At 55.4% G+C, this 21,461-nt stretch overlaps 2 protein-coding genes across 2 annotated transcripts; one reads left to right on the forward strand and one right to left on the reverse strand.

The window, feature by feature from the left end:
- PMM1 (phosphomannomutase 1) lies at positions 1 to 12,714 on the forward strand. Its single transcript, XM_050325403.1, has 8 exons — positions 1 to 144; positions 248 to 365; positions 1,245 to 1,321; positions 1,501 to 1,592; positions 3,799 to 3,898; positions 4,704 to 4,779; positions 7,520 to 7,635; positions 8,427 to 12,714. The coding sequence occupies exons 1-8, from the start codon at positions 76 to 78 to the stop codon at positions 8,547 to 8,549; spliced, it is 771 nt and encodes a 256-aa protein (XP_050181360.1). The 5' UTR covers positions 1 to 75; the 3' UTR covers positions 8,550 to 12,714.
- Positions 12,136 to 21,233, reverse strand: CSDC2 (cold shock domain containing C2). Its single transcript, XM_050325405.1, has 4 exons — positions 21,007 to 21,233; positions 14,640 to 14,905; positions 14,254 to 14,376; positions 12,136 to 13,993 (listed from the first exon to the last, which is right to left on the reverse strand). Exons 1-4 carry the CDS (start codon positions 21,202 to 21,204, stop codon positions 13,831 to 13,833), a joined length of 750 nt encoding a protein of 249 aa, XP_050181362.1. The 5' UTR covers positions 21,205 to 21,233; the 3' UTR covers positions 12,136 to 13,830.
- Between the last annotated feature and the right edge of the window lie 228 nt (positions 21,234 to 21,461).

The following is a 21,461-nucleotide window of genomic DNA, read 5'->3' on the forward strand; positions in this document are numbered from 1 at the left end:
GGAGGGCGGGCGGCCGCCATCGCCTCCCCGGCGCGGTCCCGCCTCCCGCCCGCAGAGCCCGGGCCGGCGGCGGGCATGGCGGCGGCGCGGGGCCGGGTGCTGTGCCTCTTCGACGTGGACGGGACCCTGACGCCGGCTCGGCAGGTAGCGAGGCGCGGCGGCGGTGGGCTTTTTATTTGCGGGGGCGAGGTCAGCGTGGCGGAGCTCGTCCCGTCGGCTCCGGCCTCACCCGCTGCTTCCCCTCCAGAAAATCGAGCCGGAGGTGGACGCGTTCCTGCGGGAGCTGCGGGAGAGGGTGCACATCGGCGTGGTGGGAGGCTCCGACTATGCCAAGATAGCCGAGCAGCTGGGGGACGGGGACGAAGGTGAGACGTGGCCGACGAGGTCTCCCGGGGGTCACCTGTGCTCTAAATCCAATCCCAGTACTGCCCCTGGGGAGGCTGGCGGCGCCCAGGCGGAGCTGCTGCTTGGCTCCCCCTCCCTCTGTGGAGAGCCGGCAGGGATGCTCCGATCCACGCTGCTGACTCCAGCGTCAGTTTTGTACGAGCTTCATCAGGGCTCTGACAGCTGCGCCCCCACATACAGCGGGCAGCATCCCCCGGCAATTTTTGCCTCCCTGCTGCTCCATGTGGGGTCTCCGGCAGGTTCCAACGGGGACACGGGGTAGAGAAGGGAGTGGGAGGGCAAGAGGGAAGCCCCTGCTCCCTCCACCGTGTTTTCCTTCTCCGGCATGGATAACAAGCGCCACTGGGCTCCAAGCTCTGCCTCCCGCTTCGCTAGCAGAGGGAGGCCGAGAAATTCCCGGCTGAGGCGGATTGCTGAGTCGCCAGTGCTGCGTGTCTGGGTTGCAGGAGGGGCTGGAATTAGATAACCAGTAACCACATCATCCCGGCAGCCTGGCACTGGGGAGGGCAGAGGAGAGAGCAGAGTAACACGCATGTATTTGAAAGCCTGACATTTTGGAGCCCTTATCTTCTCCTGCAACTGATTCAGTCCGTGACCTCGGTCAGGTCGTTTCCCCCTGCGTGCGTCAGCTCCCCACCCGTGAGCAGAAGATAATCTCATCCGCCTTGTGGAAAGCAAGGAGAGTAGGATGGTCAGTGGCCCCTTGCAGAGCACAGGCGCTCTGGAAAGTGTGGGACTATGGAAGCAGGAGGATGGCTCACTCAGCCCTAAGCCCAGTCTTTTTCACTGTTTTTCCCAGGCAATACTCATGTTTCCTCTTTTGCTTCCTCCCCTCCCAGTCATTGAAAAGTTTGACTATGTCTTCGCAGAGAACGGCACAGTGCAATACAAGAATGGGCAGCTGGTCTCCAAGCAGGTAGGTCCAGCTCCCTTTGCAGCCGTGGCTTTCCTGCCCTGTGCCCTGCTCGCCGTGGGGACCAGCGCCTGCCCCACACAGCCTCTTCTCCCCAGTTGCCAGATCTGAATGTCCCACTCTTCTAGGTGGGCTTCCTAGGGAGTCAGGCATCTTCTTCACTTCCCCTTCTCTTCATGCAGGCCATTCAGGACCACCTGGGGGAAGAGCTGCTGCAGGATCTGATCAACTTTTGTCTCAACTACATGGCATTGCTGAAGCTGCCCAAGAAACGGTAACGGCCCAAGTGCTTGTAAATGGTAGTCATAACACTAATTTCTAGGGAGCCCTGGGCTCCAGAGCTCTCCTAAAAACAGCTGAGCTACAGAGCTTGTCTTGCTTCAGGTTTTATCTTAGCATCTAGAGGCACTGTGTAGGATCAGTGTCCCACTGACCTGGGCAGGAGGAGGAGAGTCTTTGTTCTGAAGAGTCTGCATTATGTTTTAGCATAATGACTGTTCTTTGGCCCCTCAGATTTTCTTCCTGGGGAAGCAAGGTGCAGCCACTGCATGTATCCAATTTAGGACAACGGGTGCCAGCTCGTTACTGGTCAAGGCATCAGGCACTATTGGTCATATGAGTTTCCAAACAGGCAAACAATGGATCTTAAGATGGGAAGTCCAGTGCCTGAGCACACGGTTTCACTGTTTCTAAACCAGTGTCACTGGCTGGCCCTGCCCTACTCCCAGCCATGTGTTCCTATCTGGTCTTCCCCTTGATATCCAGCAGCCAGAGGGGGAGCTGAGTTGGTACACCTCCTCTGAAGGAAGACTAAACGACTACCAGGACAGAAAAGGGTAGTTTTCCATTGGATCAGCTCACCCTGTTAGTACAGAAAGGAGAGAGAGGGAATAGATGGCATGAAAGTGGAAGGGTAGAGCAGGAGGACCTCTTTCAGAGGCAGCCTGCAGTCAAGCCAGCCTGGGTACAGGGTCAAACCCCACCTCAGACCACAGTTTCACAAATGCGTGAGCCACTCAGTGCTGTTGAAAGCAGCAGCTCTGTCTCCCCCTCGCCCTGGATGTTTTTTTCCTGCTCTCCTCATGTGTCTGTACAGTGAACCTGAGCGGGTGAGCTGTTGGGTCGAGATTAAGCTGGTAAAAGTTGCTACACTGTGATCCAGATTATTTGCTTGATATGAGTCACTATGTGGCAATACAAAGACTGGTGAGAGGGGCTAGGGTGGCTCCTTGCAACAAGACTGCTGGCTGAACAGGCCCCTGAAAGCACAGGCTGGGACCCAGAACCCTCAAGGCTGTTTGGTTGCCTCACTGCTGTCTAGTTACCCAACAGCCTGGCGAAGTTTCAGCTCCCAAGTAGCTCTGTGGATTTAGGCTTATAGGATTTCTAGCAAAGCAAGGACTTTAACCCAGATCTCCTGAGTCTTGACTTGGGGCATGAGCCACCAAACCCTGGGTGCTGCAGAGATGCTGCTCCCAGGCTGCAGGCATGGCTGCCTGTGTGTCTGTTCCCCATGGTGTTCCTCACTGTGTAATGGGACAGGAGGGGAAGAACTTTTTTCCTCCAGACTCACTTTATCACAGAGAAACAGTAGGCAGGGCTGGTAGGGACATCAGAGGGTTAAATGTGATCAGGAATCCTCCGCTGGACAGGGAAGGGGATCCCTCTGCTCCAGCTAGGTTTCCACAAGAGCTTCAATCTGTTTTCACATTAGCAGTGCTGCCGTGCCCTGTTGTTTCTGCACCACCAGTGCTGGTACCTGTCTGGCCCCTTGACAAGCAAACAGAACTAGCTGGGTTTACAGCAGAGAGAAAAGAAGGTAGCAGTTTTCTGCCGGCTCAATGCTTTCAACCAGCCCACTGAGGAAGCAGCCTAGCAGTGATCCCAGCAGCAAGGGTGGTATGCAGAACTGGATGCTGTCTGGGCAAGCTTAGATAAGAGCTGCAGTCAAAGGTTCAGGGGTCAAATGGGAGATACGAAGGCCCTGATTTGTGTCCCACGAGGACACAAATTGCCTGATTGCTCCTCAGCCAGTTGCTGGACATCAGCAGTGAGTTACGCTGACCTGTGCTATTGCACTGCCCAAGCTTCACAGGCCACACAGTATTTCTTAAAAGCCTCATGGGGTGGAGATGCCACAGTCTCATCAGGCAGTTGGTCCAGGCAAGGCAATAGCTGTCTTTGCAGTTATCACAACATTAGAAAATGTTACCTAAGCTCCTTGTGTCCAGCCTGTCCCCAGGGCACACAGAACTGTTTATTCCTCTTCTCTTACAGTCTCTTTTTATAAAACTATGCACCCCAGGGGGATCTTAAGCAGTTGTTGTTACCTGGTCCCTTCCTGGCGTGAAGCACCCATGAGTGGGCATGGCTTCTCTCCTCCTGCATGTCCTTGCAGAGCCTCATTAAGCAGCCATTCCCCTGTAAAGGTTGTTTTTCTCTCCCTGCCCCAGTAACCTTCTCCCTTTGCCCATCCACAGAGGAACCTTCATTGAGTTTCGCAATGGGATGCTGAACATCTCCCCCATCGGAAGAAGCTGCACCCCAGAAGAGCGAATTGAGTTCTCTGAGCTGGACAAGGTACGCAGGCCAGACTTGGGCTCACCCTCCCCTTTGCTGGTTTTGCACAACCACAGATCTCAGGTCTTATGTTCTTCTCCCCTTCCCAAGGAGAAGGGAGCCCAGCTCCAAGCTGGGCACATATGCAGCAAGGTGGAGACAGGACTGGGAATCAGAAAACCTGAGGGGAGACGTAGATGAATGGAAGAATTGGATTTCATTGGGGACCACCAGTGTGAAGGGGTGTCCAGCAGGATTCTCTGTGCTGTGGGAGAGCCACAGGGAATAAGGCAGTTATTTAACAGCATGTTTCCTCATTTACAGTACCCAAAGATGGCCCAGCACCTATCCTCTCTCCCACTCTCCCAGCTGCAACAGAGCTGGAACTGATGAGCTTTCCAGACTCAAAGAGTGACACCAGAGATCTCCTGGGCAGGTCTCTGGAGCGTTTGGCCCCTGCTCATACTGGTTTACACCTGGGGGAGCTTTCTTGGGGTTGAGGGATCAGTTGGTCCTTGCAAGACTTCTTAATCAAAACTGGAGACTTTGGGTTATGAACTGGTCTTCTAGGAAACTGAAACAATTGCATTTCATTGCCAAGGAAGGGCTGGGATCTGCTCTTCCCCATGGACTGAGCTGATGGCCTTTTACTTGGGCAGTGGGCAGGACTGGTAGGAGTTGGCTAAATGGCCTAGGATAGTTGGGAAGGGAGCAAAGCAATAAGGCAGAGTTGCCCAGCAGACAGGTTACAGTGGATTCCAAGAGACTGTCAGCATCTAATTTTTCAAACCCTGTTTCCTTCTCTTTCCTTCCTTTTCCTCCACAGAAAGAGCGGATCCGGGAGAAGTTTGTGGCAGCCTTGCAGAGGGAGTTTGCTGGCAAGGGCCTGCGTTTCTCCCGAGGTGAGCTGGGAGGGCTTCCTTGGCTCTGTCTTTATCATGTTTTCTATGAAATTTTGGGAAGGGGAGCAAGAATCCCAGCTGTTCCCTCTGAGGGCCTGGAGACCTTGAGAAGAGCAGAAGGAGCTTTTAGTCCTGGAGAGCTGCCACAGGGGCATTGCATTCGCATCCATGACAGGGCCACAGCAGAGAATAAACTGCGTTGCAGATTTGCCTCCCTGGGAATTGACTGGACAGGAAGGTTTCCATAACATCATCCCTGCCTTAATTTCAGTTCATGGAACCCACTGCTGCCCAAAGGGTCTGTTCTGGCTGAAGCATCAGCAACAGGGCAGCCAGCAGAGCTCCAACACATGCACTCCTCTCTAGGAATGAGACAGGAGCCTTATGTGTGTCTGGGCTCTGGGATTTTCTTGGGAAGGTGGGGTGCAAGGGAAACATCTTTTTTCCTGGAAAAAGAGCTGACAAGGGATAAGGAATTTGCAGCTCCGTGCCATGGGCTTTTGCAGGGCCACTTCTTGGTGTGGCTCTTACAGCCAGCTCACTGAAGGTGAGGAACCACAGGAGGGGCTTGAGCAATCCTGGGGGTCTGGCCAGGACAGGGGAGAGAAATGAGGGTGTGTAAGTGGTGGGGATGATGCTGGAAGAAGACCCTCTGCAGGGCAGGTAGATATGTGTGAGATAAGAAGGTGCCCTGTGTCAGCCCAGCCAAAGGGCAGTGGGATGGTGAGGCTGAGAGGCAGCGGGTGACACCCACTCCTGTATCCAATGTGGGCCAGTACCAAGGATCTGGTCCTCCAAGGGCTTTCCTCTGAGAGCTTCTGCTTGCCTTCAGCATCCTACCAGGGGCATCCTGTGCTGCCCACAGCACTGACACACACTGTTTGTTACAGCAGAGAAAGACAAGGTCCCTGCCACTCTGTCCCCGCACTCACAGGGTGTGAGAGCAAAACAATGGGCCTTTCTCCTCTGACTTTGGGAAGCTGCCATGAAGAGCCCAGGCCTGTTGTGTAAAAGCATGAAGACAAGAGGAGCTGCAGGCCCTCCACTCATCCACAAAGAAAACACGGGGTGTCATCCAAAAATAGGGCACATGAAAAGGGGACCCTTCTGCCAAGCTGGCTTCATGTGCCTTCTCCCAGGCTTTGGAGGATACAAGGCCCAGAGGTGGTGGGAGATCTCCCTGCAGCCCCTCCAGACCCCTGCTCTGCCTAGGTGAGGGACAGTGCTGGCTCTCCTCAACACCACCTTTTCTTGTTCCAGCTGGCATCAGGAGCCCCTTCTTGTTTCCCAACTCTGTTTGAAAGGCTAGAATGCTGTGAAAGGCAGTGTTTTTCACAGGTAAATGGCTTTGGATGCAAAACCAGGAAGGATTTTAATAATGTCAACCAAGTTTAGCTCCTGCTCAGATGCTGGATCCTGCTGCAAGCTCGGGGACATCCCCATCCCTGAGCTCATAGGGCACTTGCTCCCATTTATATCACAGTGCTCTGTCCAGGGCATCCTGTCTGGTTCCTCTGCTCCAAGTTGGATGCACAGGCTCAAGCTCAAGCTCCTCAGGCTCCAAGGAGGCTTGGTTTGGAATCCCCAAACCAATAGGGACACTCAAAACAGCCAGGGAGGGGAGGATCATGGCATCAGGACTTGCATGGCTGAGCAGCCCTGGGGATTGGTGTCTGTCAACTCACCACCTTCCTTAGAGAAAGGTAGGATTATCATTTATGAAGGAGAGTGTGAAACACCAGGGTTTCTGGTGGATACTCCAGTAGATTTCCTGGAGAAGATGAGCAGGAGGATGTACATCCCAGCTCAAATCCCCGTTTCTCTGGCTCTGAGGGAGACCTAAACATATATATGCCCTAAGTCACAAGCTTTATTTTGGGAGGAACATGTCACCTGTCTTGGTGCTGGGACAAGCCTGTGCATGCAGTGGGGCACCTTGAGAGGATGGAGAAGGTGCTGCCTCCAAGCGCCCCAGAAAGGCAGCCCAGTGCTGGGGTAAACTCTGTCTCGTCTAAGAGCAGGGGCTGGGAAGTTTGTTAACCCTTGCTGGCTGTGGGTGTCCATGTCCATATGCAGGCTCTCTGGGAAAACTCCCTGACCACTGTGTGTTTGTCACATCTGACTTGGTGCCCCTCCAGATGCTGGCAACCCTCACTTAGCTCTTATGTCAAGAGGTGATGGGCCGGGGTCGCACCCTGATTATGTTGATGGGTTCGTGGTACCTCTGTGGCAAGGTCCTTATCAGTATGTACAGACAGTGTATGGAGCTCCCAGTCCCTGCACGGCTAAGGAGCATCAGAACAGTGGTTTTGGAAGCATGAGGGATGTCCAGGCAGGAGCCTAGCAGAGAGCCTGGTGCCAGTCTCCTAGGTCATTGTCCCCTGTTGGGACACAGAACGTGCTGGTGCTATCCACAAGGCATGACCCCAGACCTCCCCCAACAGATGCCTCTCTTGGGAGGAACCTGCCGGTTCCTGCTTGCCTGCAGGGAAGCTGTGCTAATGTCACCCCAGCCATACTGATGTCACTCCAGCCTGTTGTCATAGGAACAGCCTCGGCCACTATCCTAGCCACATGCCAAGAGGAACACCCAGGCAGAGCTGGTGGTGTTCATGGCTGCTGTTTGGAGTGGTGGGTCTGCACAGACATCCAACTCCTTCCCATCCTCCTGCCCATCCCAGGGTGGGACACCCTGCCAGCTCCCAGTGACATTTCCCGATGCCCTCCCTTCTGCTGGCAGGTGGCATGATCAGCTTTGACGTGTTCCCAGAGGGCTGGGACAAGCGCTACTGCCTCAATGTGCTCGATGACGAGAGATTCGACACCATCCACTTCTTTGGGAATGAGACGACCCCTGTGAGTATTCCCCACTCACCCCGCACATGGCCGCTTTCTCTCCTGTGTGGAGCTGCTCTATGAAGGGCCCCATGGCTTTGGTCCTACTGGCACCAATACAGACCTTTAGTGTGAGGAAGGAAGATGCTATCCTGTGGTGTGGGTTTGTGGTGGTCTCTGTGATGGCAGCAGCCCTACTGGGTTGTGGGGAAATCACCTCAGATTCACTGTGCTGGGAAGCAGGTCCGCCTCAGCCTTGCTTTCCTTACCCCAGCATCCTCAGTAGGGTGGCAGCCACTCCTGCAGCCTGAACGACCCCAAACACAAGCCCCCAACACTCAGGAGAGGATTTCTCAACAGCAAGAACGGCTTCACCTTCCCTTTAGAGCAGTGGAAGATGATGCTTCCTTGCTGCTGCAGACCAGATTAATCATCCACTCAGCTCTTTCCAGATTCCAGCAACCTCTGCTCCCCAAATGTGCCCACCCTTCCACAGGGGTAACCTTCTATTAACCACTCCACAGGCAGGGCAGGGGTTAACCCCAGGCTCCTGGACAAGCTTAGCTGGTCTGGGACCTTCCCCATCCTGTCTATGCTCCTCCTCTGGCATTAAAGAGGGGAGGCAAGAGGGAGGGAGCAGAATTCCCAGCCCTTGGGGCCAAGAAAGCCCTGACTGCCCCTTCCCACCCCTGCCTGCCCAGCTGCTGGCTCCCACCCCAGCTCCCCAGGGGACAGGGCAAAATGCAGATTCACGGATGAGGTGGTTCTGGCAAGACCCTGCTAATGCTGTCCCTGTTTTCTATTCCCTGCAGGGAGGGAACGATTATGAAATCTATGACGATCCCCGCACTGTGGGACACAGTGTCCAGTCCCCCCAAGACACGGTCCAGCGATGCCGCGAAATCTTCTTTCCAGAAAGAGCCAATGAGTGCTGACTGCCAGGTCCTTGCAGCCCTGCCCCAGTCCCACTCTCTCCCCCCACCAGGAAAAGCACCTTGATTTGAGGAATCTGCTCAGGGTAGACCAAAAAAACACTTTACAGAGCTGGTGAGGATGTAACACGAGTGCGGGCGGGTGGCAGGAGGAGCCTTAGCTGAGCAGCCCTTCGGCACTCCCCATCTGTGGCTAGGGGTCGTGGCACCAGACCCTCCTCGCCTTCAGAAAAACTTCTCTCTTGACAGTTCGGCTGTGGTGGGAGGTGATGCAGATGCTTTTGTGATTGGAAAGCATTTGAAAGGGACAGTCGAGAGCATGTGTGTGTCCTCCCCATGCTCCCTCTCCTCTCCTTTTCCACTCTGTTTCTCTTAACAGTTCTGCATGAGGGAATATGCTTCTCATCTTTCTCTCTCCCTTGTACCTTGGCCCAGGAGGCCAGGGCTGCTGAGGCTGCAGACATTCACAGGAGCTGCTCCAAGGCAAGAAGCCAGGAAGGCTGTTTGCTCCAAGCCTTGGTAGGAAGGAATAGTTGGGATCCCATCTTGTTGCACCATTGTGCATTCTAATGGAGAGGTCACCATGTCCTTGCCCTCAATGCCACACTGTGCCAGTCCCTCCCTACAGGTGACCTGGGAACAATAGCTTTAAAATTACTGGGCTGCTGCTCTGAGCTTTGCTCGGGTGCATGAAGAAACCAGTTCTTCTCTATAGCTTACAAAAGCCCCCTAGGGTTTATTTTCTATATTATTATTCTCTATGTTCAAGTCAGACCTTGCCTGGCATGGCTGGAGGATGCTGGCACCTGGTGTGTGCAGAGCATGCTCTGGAGCAGTTTGGGGCAGAAGGCTTTCCAATGGCCTTCCCAGTCCCATGTCCATTAGGTGACACAGACCACAGAATCACAGAATTGTTAGGGTTGTAAGGGACCTCTGGAAATCATCTAGTCCAACCCCCTGCTAAGGCAGGGTCACCTAGAGTGGGTTAAGCAGGAATGCATCCAGGTGGGTTTTGAATGTCTCCAGAGCGGGAGACTCCAGGACCTCCGTGGGCAGCCTGTTCCACTGCTCTGCCACCCTCTACATGAAGATGTTCTTCCTCATGTTGAGGTGAAACTTCTTGTGTTTTTAGTTTATGGCCGTTGCTCATTGTCCTGTCGCTGGGCACCACTGGTAAGAGTCTGGCACCATCCTCCTGGCACCTGCCTTTGAGGTATTTATATGCATTAATGAGTTCCCCTCTTAGTCTTCTCTAGACTAAACAGGCCCAGCTCCTGCAGTCTGTCCTCGTTAGAAAGATGTGCCTGTGTAAAACCTTACCCAGGGCATTCATAACAGACCAAGTCTCCTTGCTTTCCAGTGCTCAGCTTTCCATCCTGCTGCCAGAGATATTTTCAGAGAGGACCAACACAGGCCAAATGTGGTTCATAGTGCCAATGGAGGCACCTCCCAAGCAGTGCCCTCCAAGCTTGCTTTTCTACCCCGTCTTGTCCCACACACTCAGTTTACATGGTCATCTTTAGGGAGGCAGGGTGTCTAGTGCAGCCGTTGCCTGTCCTATTCCTCTCCCTGGATCTTTGTGGGTTGCAAACCCACATCTCTCCCTTGACCTTCTCCCTCTTATTCCCGGCAGTTACCTTAGGGTGTGTGGCCACACTAGTAGCACTAGTCATAATTTAGTGCTCAAAAGGAGCTCAGGGAGATGTCCTGCTTGTAGCTCCTCCAGACACGCGATCTGGCGTTTGTGGACCTGGAGAGTGCTGGAGGTTCCTGCAAACCTCCCACCATTGCTCCCCAGGAGTCTTTCTCAGCCCATCCCTGGTGGTATGGCACTGCCCTGTCTCTTGCTCCTGTTTTTTCTACCCTTTTTCTCCTCTTCCTGCTTTCCTCACCGTTGCTCTTCATCTCCCACTAGCAGCTGGACTGCAGAGAGAAGTTTCGCAGCTGCCTACTGCCACCTAAGCAAGGCACCACCACCTTCCTGAGGTGAGATACACTGGTGCTTTCAGACCCAGGGCAGGGCTCCCCCATTGCCATGGGCAGAGTTCCAAGCGGCTGCCTGGCCGCAGGAGCAAGGATACTGTATGACCAATGCTGGTGGGGTGCTGTCTCCTCCACTTAATTGCACATCTTAACTACAACACATCAGATCTCTGATGCATCACATTTGCATGAGTGCAGCTGTCTGCCTGGCATCTGGAAATCCCCAACAAATGCACAAATTCCTCCTTCTACCCAGAGAAGATTTCTGTGTGGGAGAAGAGGACCTGTTGGAGAAGCCTGAATGCAGGGTACCCGTTTCACAGGTCACAGGTTTTGGCCCTTCACTGCAACCTTCATGGAGGAATTGTGTGTTTTGTGGTTCCTCCTTCTGTGTTTCACTGTGGATCAGGTTACATGTGAGTCTTGGGGAGTTTATTTTTCCTGTAAGTCTATTCAAAGCCAGCTGGACCTCTAGTGAGTTTAGTGAAGAGCAGGGCCTAGCCCTGACGGCATGGGGCACCATGGTGGCCATGGGGGCTGGCATGAAGGGAAAGGCAGGCTCTGTCCAAGGCTGCTCCTGGTGGGAGTATGTCCCTTGCTCAGGATGGGGTGAGTTGCAGGTTGAGCAGAGCAGAGAGACAGAGATGACCTTTGAGGCACCAGCCATCGCTTTCTCAGGAGCTCACTTGTGCATGGGTGGGATCAGGTTCAGGAACTGTCCCCATTCCTCTCTCTTACACCAAGCTTGGGCTAGTTGAGGGCATCTCCCACCTGGACACCCAAGAGGCCAAGAGGGATGAGGAGGAGGATGGCGGCATGAGAAGTAGGTGGGGCAGCCACAGGGTGTCAGAGCCACAGAATGGTTGAGGTTGAAGGGACCTCTGGAGATTCCTGGTCCCACACCCCTGCTCAAGCAGGGCCACTGAGAGCCCTGGCTGCCCATGCTGTGTTTTTGCAGGCAGGGATGACACAGGGATGGGAGCCCTACACCTAGGGGACGTTTCATGCCTGTCGCTGAGACCCCTTTGATGCTCCTGTCACGGTGGGTGCCCACAGAGCAAGTGGGGGTTTCTCCCTGTGCATGAGTGAGCAGGTGTGGCAGGCCCCACGCCCGGGACTGTCTTGCTACGTGTCTCCATATCCGTGCAAGATGGGCGGCTCCTGTCTGGCTGATACCAACTGTTAAAGAAGAAATATATTTAAATACATAGATACGTATATTAAAAAAATTAAAATCAATCCTATTAAAGCCACAACACGCAGCAGTTGGAGGCAGCATGTGCTTTGTGCTGGGCTGTGTGGGGGTGAAAGGCAGCCAGACTACAGGCAGCCACACTTATAAATGCCCACAGCAGTGAGGAACCAGCCTCGGTCCTGGTCACCCCTCATGGTGGGCAGCAGCTTCCCATCCCAGGCTCACAGTGTGCTCCCCGTGAGCAAAGGCTGGAGCCCTCCCAGCCCCCCGGGACATACTGTGCGGAGGTGGGTGAATCTGTTCTGACGCCTGGATTAATCCCTGGGTGCTCCAGGTCCTTTACCTGAGAGAATCACCAACATCCCCACTGTGATACAAACACACAGGACAAAAAGCCGGGATGGGCAGGGCTCATGGGAAAGTCACTTTTAATGGTTTATTGCCAATGTTACAAAGGTTGACACATGGTCAGACAGGCGGGAACCACACTGGAGTTGTAAAACCAACAACAACAAGTCTAGGGTTTTAGTTTATTTAAAAAAAAAAAAAATAGAGAAACTAAAAATCAGTTTGCCTTGGCCAAGCTGACTGCATGTCCTGGGTATGCCTGGAGCCTGAGCCAGGGTTGCCACAGCCCCTGGAAGAGCCAGGCTTTCAGTTGGCAGTGAGACAGGCCAGAGGGTCCCAGGGCAGTCCCCACACCAGCCTGGTCTGGGGTAGCATGTGGTGGTCTTCCTGAATCCACAAGGCCCAGCTGTCCTGCATGGCACCAGCCGTGCCCCGCTCCTCTCCCCACTTATCCCTCTCAACAACAATGGCAGGAAAGGTGGCAAACACCCCCACGCTGGTCCATGCTGAGGACCAGCTGGCACCTCCTGCTGAGCAGGTGCCCCAGGAGCTGGCTGTCACTTCCTGCCCTGCTCAGAGGGTCTACTGGCACCCCACTGTTCCCAACCCTGCTTTGAAATAAATCTTTTAAGATGCTGATAATTCCCAGAGCATCAGCACAGGTGCTGTTTCCCTGGGGTCAGCTCAGGACCAGCCCAGTGCACACTGTCCCTGTCCCTCCCTGGAGCTGTGGGAGCCCACCTGGCCAGGGTATGGCAGAGAAACCAAAAACTAAGTTTGTGCTTTGTATACGAGACCCTGCCTACACTGAGGGGCTGGGGAGGAGGGGGCTGTGCTCGCCCCACAGCTGGGGCTACTCAGACCCCTCAGCCCCTCACCACCCCAGCAAGCTACAGACATGCACACACACACACACACGCGCGCACGCATGGGAAGAGGGGTCCCCAGGGGGCTGGGGGGGCAAGGGGAGGAGGAGAAAGCGGCCATCTCCCCAAAACCATGTCAGCACCAAGCCAAGAAAAGTGCGCTACTGGCCCGGCAGTGGTGGGGAGCACAGAGGTGCCAAGTGCCCCCCTGCCCCGTGCCCAGGTGCAGCCCCCCAGGCACAGCACCAAGTGCCCCCAGTGCCCTGCCAGCAGCTGTTAGTCTTGTAAAACTAAATCTTTGCTTCCTGTAAGTCACTCACCTCCTCGTGGTACCGCTGACCTGAGATCTTGTGATGGAGGAATGTGGCTCAGGTGGGTGCTGTGAGCTGCCAGCAATGGGGATGGGTCTCAGCCACCCAGATCCTGCACAGTGATACATCATCCCACACCACCTTGTTTTGCCCCTGCCCCAGGGCACATCCCACTGTGAACCAAGTGGGATTCCCATCTTGCCAGAGTGGGATTCAGGAGGTTGAGCCTCCCCATGCCCCCTCCTGCTCTCAGCACCTGCTTCAGCCCAGGGCAGCTGGAGGGCTGGGGGGCTCTGTTCCCCATGGCCTCGGGGGGCAAGGAATAGGGGACATGGGGCTCGGTGCTGCCCCAGAGCTGGGGGCGGCCAGGGAGGGCTCTGCTTCCCCTGTCCCCCTCGACAGACACTTACAAACACACACAGAGAAAGGAAACCGTAACCTTATAAAAGACACTGAACGCAAACGCCTGCATGTTCGGGGGCAGCCCCGGCCCCACCACCGCCTCGGCTCCCCCACGCCCCCTGCGAGCGGCCGGGCAGGCTTGCTCCGTGGGGCTGAGTGGCCGGCAGCCCCCTGGGCGCCTAGGAGCCGATGATCTGGCCAGACCATGTCTCGTGCTTCGTGTGCGGCGCCAGGTTAGTGAGGACCACCTCCACCGCCTGGAACTTCTGGTTCTTGGGAGGGATAGGGCAGACCTTGTACGTCACCTCATCCCCCTCCACTGGGACGTACTCCCCCTCGATGCTGTGGGAGAGGAAAGGAGAGATAGTGGGGCTGCAGCCAAGACACAGAACTCCTGCCCCAGACCACCCAGAACCAAGGAAGGCACCCGACCCACCAGATGTGCCTGGGGAAAGAAAACCCACAGGTGATGAGGGGTAGAGGGCAGGAAGAGCCCCATTCCCAATCAGTGGAGAGATCCACACCCCAGCCCACAAGTCTCCATTCCCCTGCTGGCATGGCTCCCCCGGGGTGTTCTGGCACCACACAACCCCAGGACTTACTCAGACACATGCACGAAAATGTCCTCTGTGCCATTCTCAGGGGTGATAAACCCATGGCCCTGGGAGCGAGAGAACTGCTTGCAGACGCCTTTGAAGATGGGACCGGCGGAGGCACGCGCCGTCCTGCGGGAGGAAAGGGAAGGAGATTTTTCACTGGTGGCACTCACACGAGGGGCAGCACGAGGAGAGGTTTGCTATGAACACACGATGGCCCCTGGGAAAGTGCACGGCACCCACCCGCAGCACCCCTGGCAGGTGTGTGCAGCGATGCCTGGCGCTGCTTTGGCAAAGTGCACCAGTGTAAAGGGCTCTGCAGGTACTGCAGGTGACCACAGCCCCTGCTCAGCTCAATTGGACGGTCCCAAACCCGCATGCCAGGTACTTACGCTGAGTAGGTCCTGGTCCTCTTGGTGGGGAGGGGGCTGGGCAGGTCCCGCAGCAGGACGTTGCCTCGCTCCCAGATGCGGCTGCCCTCCCGCTGGAAGGGGAAGGTGGGCCACACTGGGGACTTGGGGGAGTGCAGCGGTGGCACCGCTGGCGGGGCGCTGGGGTCCGAGGACATGGTGGGACCAGCAGGCTCCTCCGTTTTGGGGGCAGGCGGGCGGGCGGCAGGAGAAAGGACACCCGGGCGTGCGGGTCTACGGCTGGTGACCTGGGGAGCAAAAGGAGGTGGGGGTTACAGGCCCTTCTGTGGGGCTTTTGGCAGGGACAATTTGCTGTCAGGAATTGCCCCGCTGCTCCCACCATCTGTGGGAGCAGGCAGCATGCTGCCAGTCTTCCGTATTGGACACCAACCCCCACCACTAGGAATTGCCCCTGGAAGCCTGGAATGTTCCAGCAAATCAGTCGTGAGGGAAGAGCCTGTTTTGTGGCTCATTTGCCAGGATAATCCCATATATTTGAGATGAAGTCACTAAAAAGCACACCCTGGGAAAAGAAGCAGTGCAATATGAGCTGCCACCAGCAGGGACCATTTTGGGAAGGATGCCCACGCAGTGCCAGCATGCCTGAGTCTCCAGTCCCAGATTCTGAGAACTTGTCCCAGCCTGAGATTTCTGATAAAAGAGTGAAGGAGAAAGGCTGAGACAACAGGTAGGTCAAGGTCAGGGGTCTGAGGTCTCCCCAGCAGAGAAGGCTGCCTCAGCCCTATAGGATTTAGGACCAAACTCCAGCCCCAGCCAGCGGCACATTTGTACAGGAAGGGACACCAGTAGGCTGTGGTGGGGCTGCCAGCAGCTTTCACACCCCTTCAGCACCTCAGCTGAGCCACAACACAAGCACAACCTCCTGTTGCTGCCATCATTAGGCTCCAGTTTTCAGCTGGCATCATACAGTTTGCAAGGAGTTAAAGCCCTAAGGGGAAGAAACCCCGCAGAGGTGTCATGCCAGAGCAATTGTGGGCACTATTGTCCTTGCTGAAGCACCCCAGCATGAAATTGGAGGGGTTGTGCACTTTTAAGCCTCCCAGTGAGATGCTCTGGTGCATGATCAGCACTGCAGCCACTTGCTCAGAAAGCCTTTGCTCCAATATTTCCAATCAGTCACTGCATCTGACGCTGGTGCCTCTGTCCTGGGGTGCCCCACACCAGCAGCTGCTTGGGGGCACCTCTCTTTGGGTGACCTGGGTGAGGGGTCTCACCCATCTCCATCACTCCTCAGCCTTGGGGGTTTTCCCATCACCTGGAGCTGAGGAGCCTGACATCCTATAGACTTACCATTCCCTTCCCCACTTCAGCCCTTTCCCACCCCACTGGGGCATGCAGCATCTTTTGGGATGACACCTGCACACACCAGGAAACCCAGAGAATATTTAATTTGTTTCCTGACTCACTGTGGCCCTTTGAGACATGAAGGCCCTGGGGGGATGTGCAAAAGGGGGTCACCTCCACTCTGAAATTAGCAGGCACCAAGGACATGGAAAAAGATTTCTAGAGCAGCTGAAGTTTCAAGGAGGGATCAGGCAATTCCTGCTCCCCTCACCCACCTCTGCTTGCTTCCCCTGCCAGGGGGTCTGCCTGCCACTGGGTCCCCACTGCTACCAGTCCAGCCTGGATGCTGCCATGGGATGCTGCCCATCTGGGACTCAGACAGTGTCCTAACAATTGCCCCCACTCAACCTTGCAGAGCTTCACCCTCAGATCCAGGCGGCACAGGCCACACTGGAGTCCTACCCCAAGGCAGAAGCCACCATGTTCCTCTGCCCTTCAAGACAATCTCCAGTCACTTCTGCTAACCCCTCCAAAATGTCTCTCCCCTCACTGGCTCTCCAACCACCCCCACAACAAACCCTTCCTGTGCTCCAGTGGCTCCCCTCTGCCATGAAGCAACTGGAGCACACATGCTTGTCTTCTGCTCCACATCTTACCCCACACAGGGGCTCCTTGGCTCCTGGCCCAACGGGCTCAGCATCTCCTGCCCCCATGCCCAGGTTCAGCATGTCTTTCCCCTATACCCCGGCTCAGCAACTCCTTCTCCCATTCCGAGGCTCAGGCTCACCTCTCCTTCCCCCATGCCTGTGGAGCTTTGAGAGGCTCAGGGAGCACCCAAGTGAGACACCCCAAAGCCAGGCCAGACATCAAGTGGCTTCACAGCTCCCATCTGTGCCCCCATCTGTGTCCCCATCCGACCTCCCTGCCTGTGCTAGTGAACAGTCTGGCCCCTTTAGGCCAGCAAAAAGCAGGATCTGTCAGCTTCCCAGGAGGCAGCAGGGCTGTAGGAGCGGGATGATTTGGGGGAAGTGGCCCTCAGTTCTCTGCCACATCATGAAGCCGCCACTATGAAAATGGCCTCGCCATGGCGCACCTCCTCTGTGCGCACTTTCACTGACAAGGCCTTTCCGTTCCCCCACCAGATTAGGGACAATGGAGGGTATTTAACCTGAATAATGATGCTTGGAGCAAACTATTAGTATGCTGAGGGAGTTGGTTGGCATCCATAAGGGGCTGAAAAAATGGAAGTTTCCCAGAGGCAATAGAAAAGTAAGAGGCAAAGGGGAAGGGGTGTGCCGGAGCGGGAGCCTTGCAGGGACAAAACGGTGTGGGCTGGTGAAATGGCAACCAAGAGTGGGTTTGCTTCAGGTTCACTTGCAGGACCAGCCCAGTCTCAGGTACTCTGGAAGGCTCCCTGGTTTGGGAGACAAGGAGTGGTCTAGAACAGTAGCAGGCTGGGCATCACTGAGGCAGACAATCTGATCCCAAAGGCCAAGGACAGAAGCCCCTCCTGGGCTGCTGTTTGCCCCCAGGAGCTGGGCTTGCTCCATGTGGGAGAACAAGTTGGACACAATCACTCACAGGCACTCTGGGGGGGGCTCTGCCTGGCCCATGGTGATGTGGCAGGGAGCCCTGATGTGGGATGGCATCTTACTGGGATAAACACAGGGACAGGGCACAGCGAGGCTGTGGGATCCCCATCCTTGGGAATATGCATCCCCGGACATATCCCTGAGCTGCCTGCTCTAATTTCTGCTTGGAGCAGGGGCTGGAGCAGGGAATCCTGTCCTGCAGCCATGCCAAAGCTGTCTCCTGCAGCCAGCATACACACTCTCCCCCTCTTCAGCACCTGGAACACGCATCCCAATTCTGTGGGTCATCCTTGGTGCCAAGCGGCTGAATGCCTGGTTTTGCTGGTGCTGGTGAAGCTGAGGTTGAATGGGAACTTTGGCACCACAGGAGGCTCCAGAGCAGTATCCTACCTCCCATCTCACTTAAATCCCCACAACAAACAAATGGAGCGAGAAATTAAACTCAGGGCAAAAGCGGGCTGAGAGAAGACGGGACATAAGCATATCCTTGCCAGTATCTCCCCTCCAGAGGTCCAGCCAGAGGTCAGGGAACCTTCCTGTTCTCTCCTTCCCTTCCTGTGCTCCACCCCACCATCATCTCCCCAACTCTTTCTCCACATCGCAGCCCCAGCAGGTGACAAGGAGGCAGCACCTGGGCACAGGAAGCATTTTCACTCTCTCCTCCATCTCCCGTGGTCATGATAACCCCTGTTGGGGACGAGAGCATCTCTCTCCACCCCAGGAATCTCCTGGCCTGGCTAACACCACCCCACGCACATATACAGTGCAGGGATGAAATCCGGGTCACTTTGAAGAAGCAAGAGGAGAGGTTGCAGCAGCCCGGCTCTGCCGTGGGGCATGGGAAGCCTTTCCAGCATAACCCCTCTCCGTCACTGCTGGACCTCCACCTTGCTCCTCCCTGTCTCCCCTTTGTGGCTTTGCTCCAAGAGTCTCCCAGGGTGACCATCCTTCAAGCCAAAGAGGTGTGTGAGCAGCACCGAGCCCAGGGCTCCCTGGAAGGATGCTCTTCATAAGAAACACCTACCACCCTGTCTGCCTTCCCCCCTTCCCAAAGAAACCATCTCAGAGCCAAACCCCAGAGCCTTCTGGTGACAGGGTCTCCTTTGGCAGGAGCAGCCAGTTCTGCTTTTATATTTTTTGGAGGGCAGGCTCCTGAGCTGGCGGAGCTGACAGTTGGGAGCGCTCACTCGCAGGCTAAGGCAAGAAACCCAGGCCAATTAAGGCAGACAGGCAGTAGACACATCAGCTTTTATCTTCAGATCCAAGTACCCCATTCATCAGCGGTGACTGAAAGGTCTGCGGTTTATCAAATAAAATCACTGTCTCTCTCCCCTTCTTTAAAGCCAAACACATTGACTTGGGTGCTGGCTGTGACCTTGTTTAACTAAACAGCCTTTCAAGGTTCCCTAGAAGGGGGGAAAGAGCCTTTTGAAGAGGCACCAGGCTCTGTCCGCTACTCCCCGTTCATTAGCAGCAGCGAAGAAAAACCCCTCACACGTCCCTCGCCCAGGCAGGGGAATACATATTTAATTAGCTTAATCGCCCTCGGTGAGTCGGCCCTCCCGTGCAGCGCTTCTTTGTGCTCCTTCCCATTCGCTGGAACCCCCGGGATGCCCAGAATGGATGGGCGGATGGGTGGCCGCTCTGCTGGCGGCCGTCACGCTCCGGCTGTGGACGTGACCCTTCAGCTGGCCTGCCGTCGCCTTTATGGGCTGTTCCCTTTCACGCCGCCGCTTCCCTTTGTAAATCCCCAGCTCACATGCTGTCTGCCACAACACTCCCGAGTGCCACCGCTCCCCCCCACCCCAGCCAAGGAGCTGAAGGTTATTTTCCCTCAGCTGCCTTTTCCAGCAATCTCCTGCACAGGCTCTGCCGTGCCACTCGCCATCATGTTTTCTCCATCCCTTGCAACTGCCAGTGGCCCCAGTTTAGGAATCAGGTTTGCCATCCCTCTCAATCCACCCCAGTAGAAAAAAAGGTCTCTGTGTGTCAAAAAGACACCCCATCTCCACAGCCAGCTGCCGGTAGCCATCTCCTCACCCCACAAAGCGGGGAAAGCAATGCTCTGGCCCGCTGCCATCCTCGGGGAGGCTGATGCCCCCCCCAGACCCAGCTTGTCTAGACACAGGCTGAAACAGAGAAGAGCTACACCCCTCCAGACGCACGAGTGTGTCCCCAGGGCTTGATGCAAAAACAAAAATCCCGTTTTTCAGCTGCCTGGCATATTCACCTGCTGAAGGACCCAACAACACCACGGTGGTCAGCAGAGATCCCAGGGGGGCTGCCACGAAGGTCAGGAACCAGCTGGGGAACTGGATGGCTCCAGGCAGGGGTTACCATGAAGAGGGCCACCACAGTGCTCACTGGAGTATGGTTCTCCATCCTCCCTTCCTTGGAGAAGGCTCACAGCCTTGGCGTCTGGCAGGTTTTTATAAATGCTGTCTCTGTCCGATGCTAATGAAAGCCTCTCAGCTCCCCCTGCTCCCGTTTTTTGGTTACCAGATCATGCTTTTAAGAGTTAAATACCAAGCAAAGCAATTTCCTCGTCTACCCTGCGTGTTACAAACCCCTTTGCTGAGACAAAATACTACAGGAAAAATAAAACTAGGCAGTTTTTGGGGAATGTACATTGACAGCGTCCCCTCCCCAGCTAAGCCAATCACACTCCCAACTCCGGAGATCTTTGCTGAGATAGTCTCGCCTACGATACAGCCTGCTTAGCGCTAAAATATGAATGTCACCTTTATGGATTGATTATAAAAAGCTCCCTTAGTCAGTGCTGGGCTGCCCAGTTCTCAGGGAGGCCATGGGGGAGAGCAAGCAGGCTGACAGATGCAGAGGAGAAGCAAAGGGAGAAACCATCATGGAGGCTTGATTTACCTTTTAAGCATATATGCAAAACCATCACTCTCAAATACCGAGTTTGTGAGATCTGTTTGTTTCCTTGTGCAGGTTTTTATTTTTTTAATTAGCAGAGTGTTCAAAAGACATGGTACAAACATCTTCGTCTGTGTCCTTCCTTCCTCCTTTGTGGATCTAACTTGCCATCAGCAGGAATAGCTGATATCAGTCCCAAAGAAACACCAAGTCAAGCCCACATCATTATTAGCCTGCTTTAATAAGAGGGATTTTTCACAAATTGCCTTCCCCTCACGCGGCAATCAGAGAGCTGGGTCCCAGCTGAGCTCAGACCTCCGTGGCAAAGCCCTGGATTATTTGCCCCCCAGCCAAAGCAGACGTGCAACATTGCCGCCGCCACCCCCAGGGGAGTTATTGTTCCTGAGGCTGGTAGGGGAATAACCAAACCGCAAGGAAGTCACGCTTCACCCTCGCACCTCTCCACCGTCAAAAGAAAAAAGCAGGTTTGAAAGAAAAAGGTGGTGCGTGAAGTTTAACCTCCAGCTACAATAGCCCGGGCACGCTGGATGGCCATTGTGCCTCCCCTTACTCACCTCCTTAGCAGCGACGGGCTCCTTGGAGCTGCGCTCTGCAGAGCATCGGTGCTCGGCGGGGCCGGACACTGCCCCGCTACCTTGCGAGGAGCAGCGGTGTCGCCCGCAGCCCGGCTCCGGGGGGCTTCCTCCGGCTGCCTGCTGATGGATCTGCGGTATCTGATGTGTGTATGATGTGCGCTTCGAACACACACGCATCCGCACGCCTTCTCCTGACGTCAGGGCCGGGCCAGGGGGAGCGGGCAGGTGGGAGGGATCAGCGTGGTCATTTCTGAGCTAGGCTTAAAGGAGAAAGTCTGTGTGGGGGCCCGGAGGTGACGAGGGTCGGCCCCCCGGGGGGTGCGCGTCGCTCCGGTTGCACAAGGTGACGCACATCGGTGGCACGGCCGGACGCAGTGGGGCAGCCCCACAGGCTGCAGGGACGGAGGATGGGGTGTGGGGGGTGTGGGAAGGCA

This window comes from Myiozetetes cayanensis, unplaced genomic scaffold (genome assembly GCF_022539395.1).
Source record: "Myiozetetes cayanensis isolate MyiCay16 unplaced genomic scaffold, myiCay2020 scf3, whole genome shotgun sequence".
NCBI classification, from domain to species: domain Eukaryota; kingdom Metazoa; phylum Chordata; class Aves; order Passeriformes; family Tyrannidae; genus Myiozetetes; species Myiozetetes cayanensis.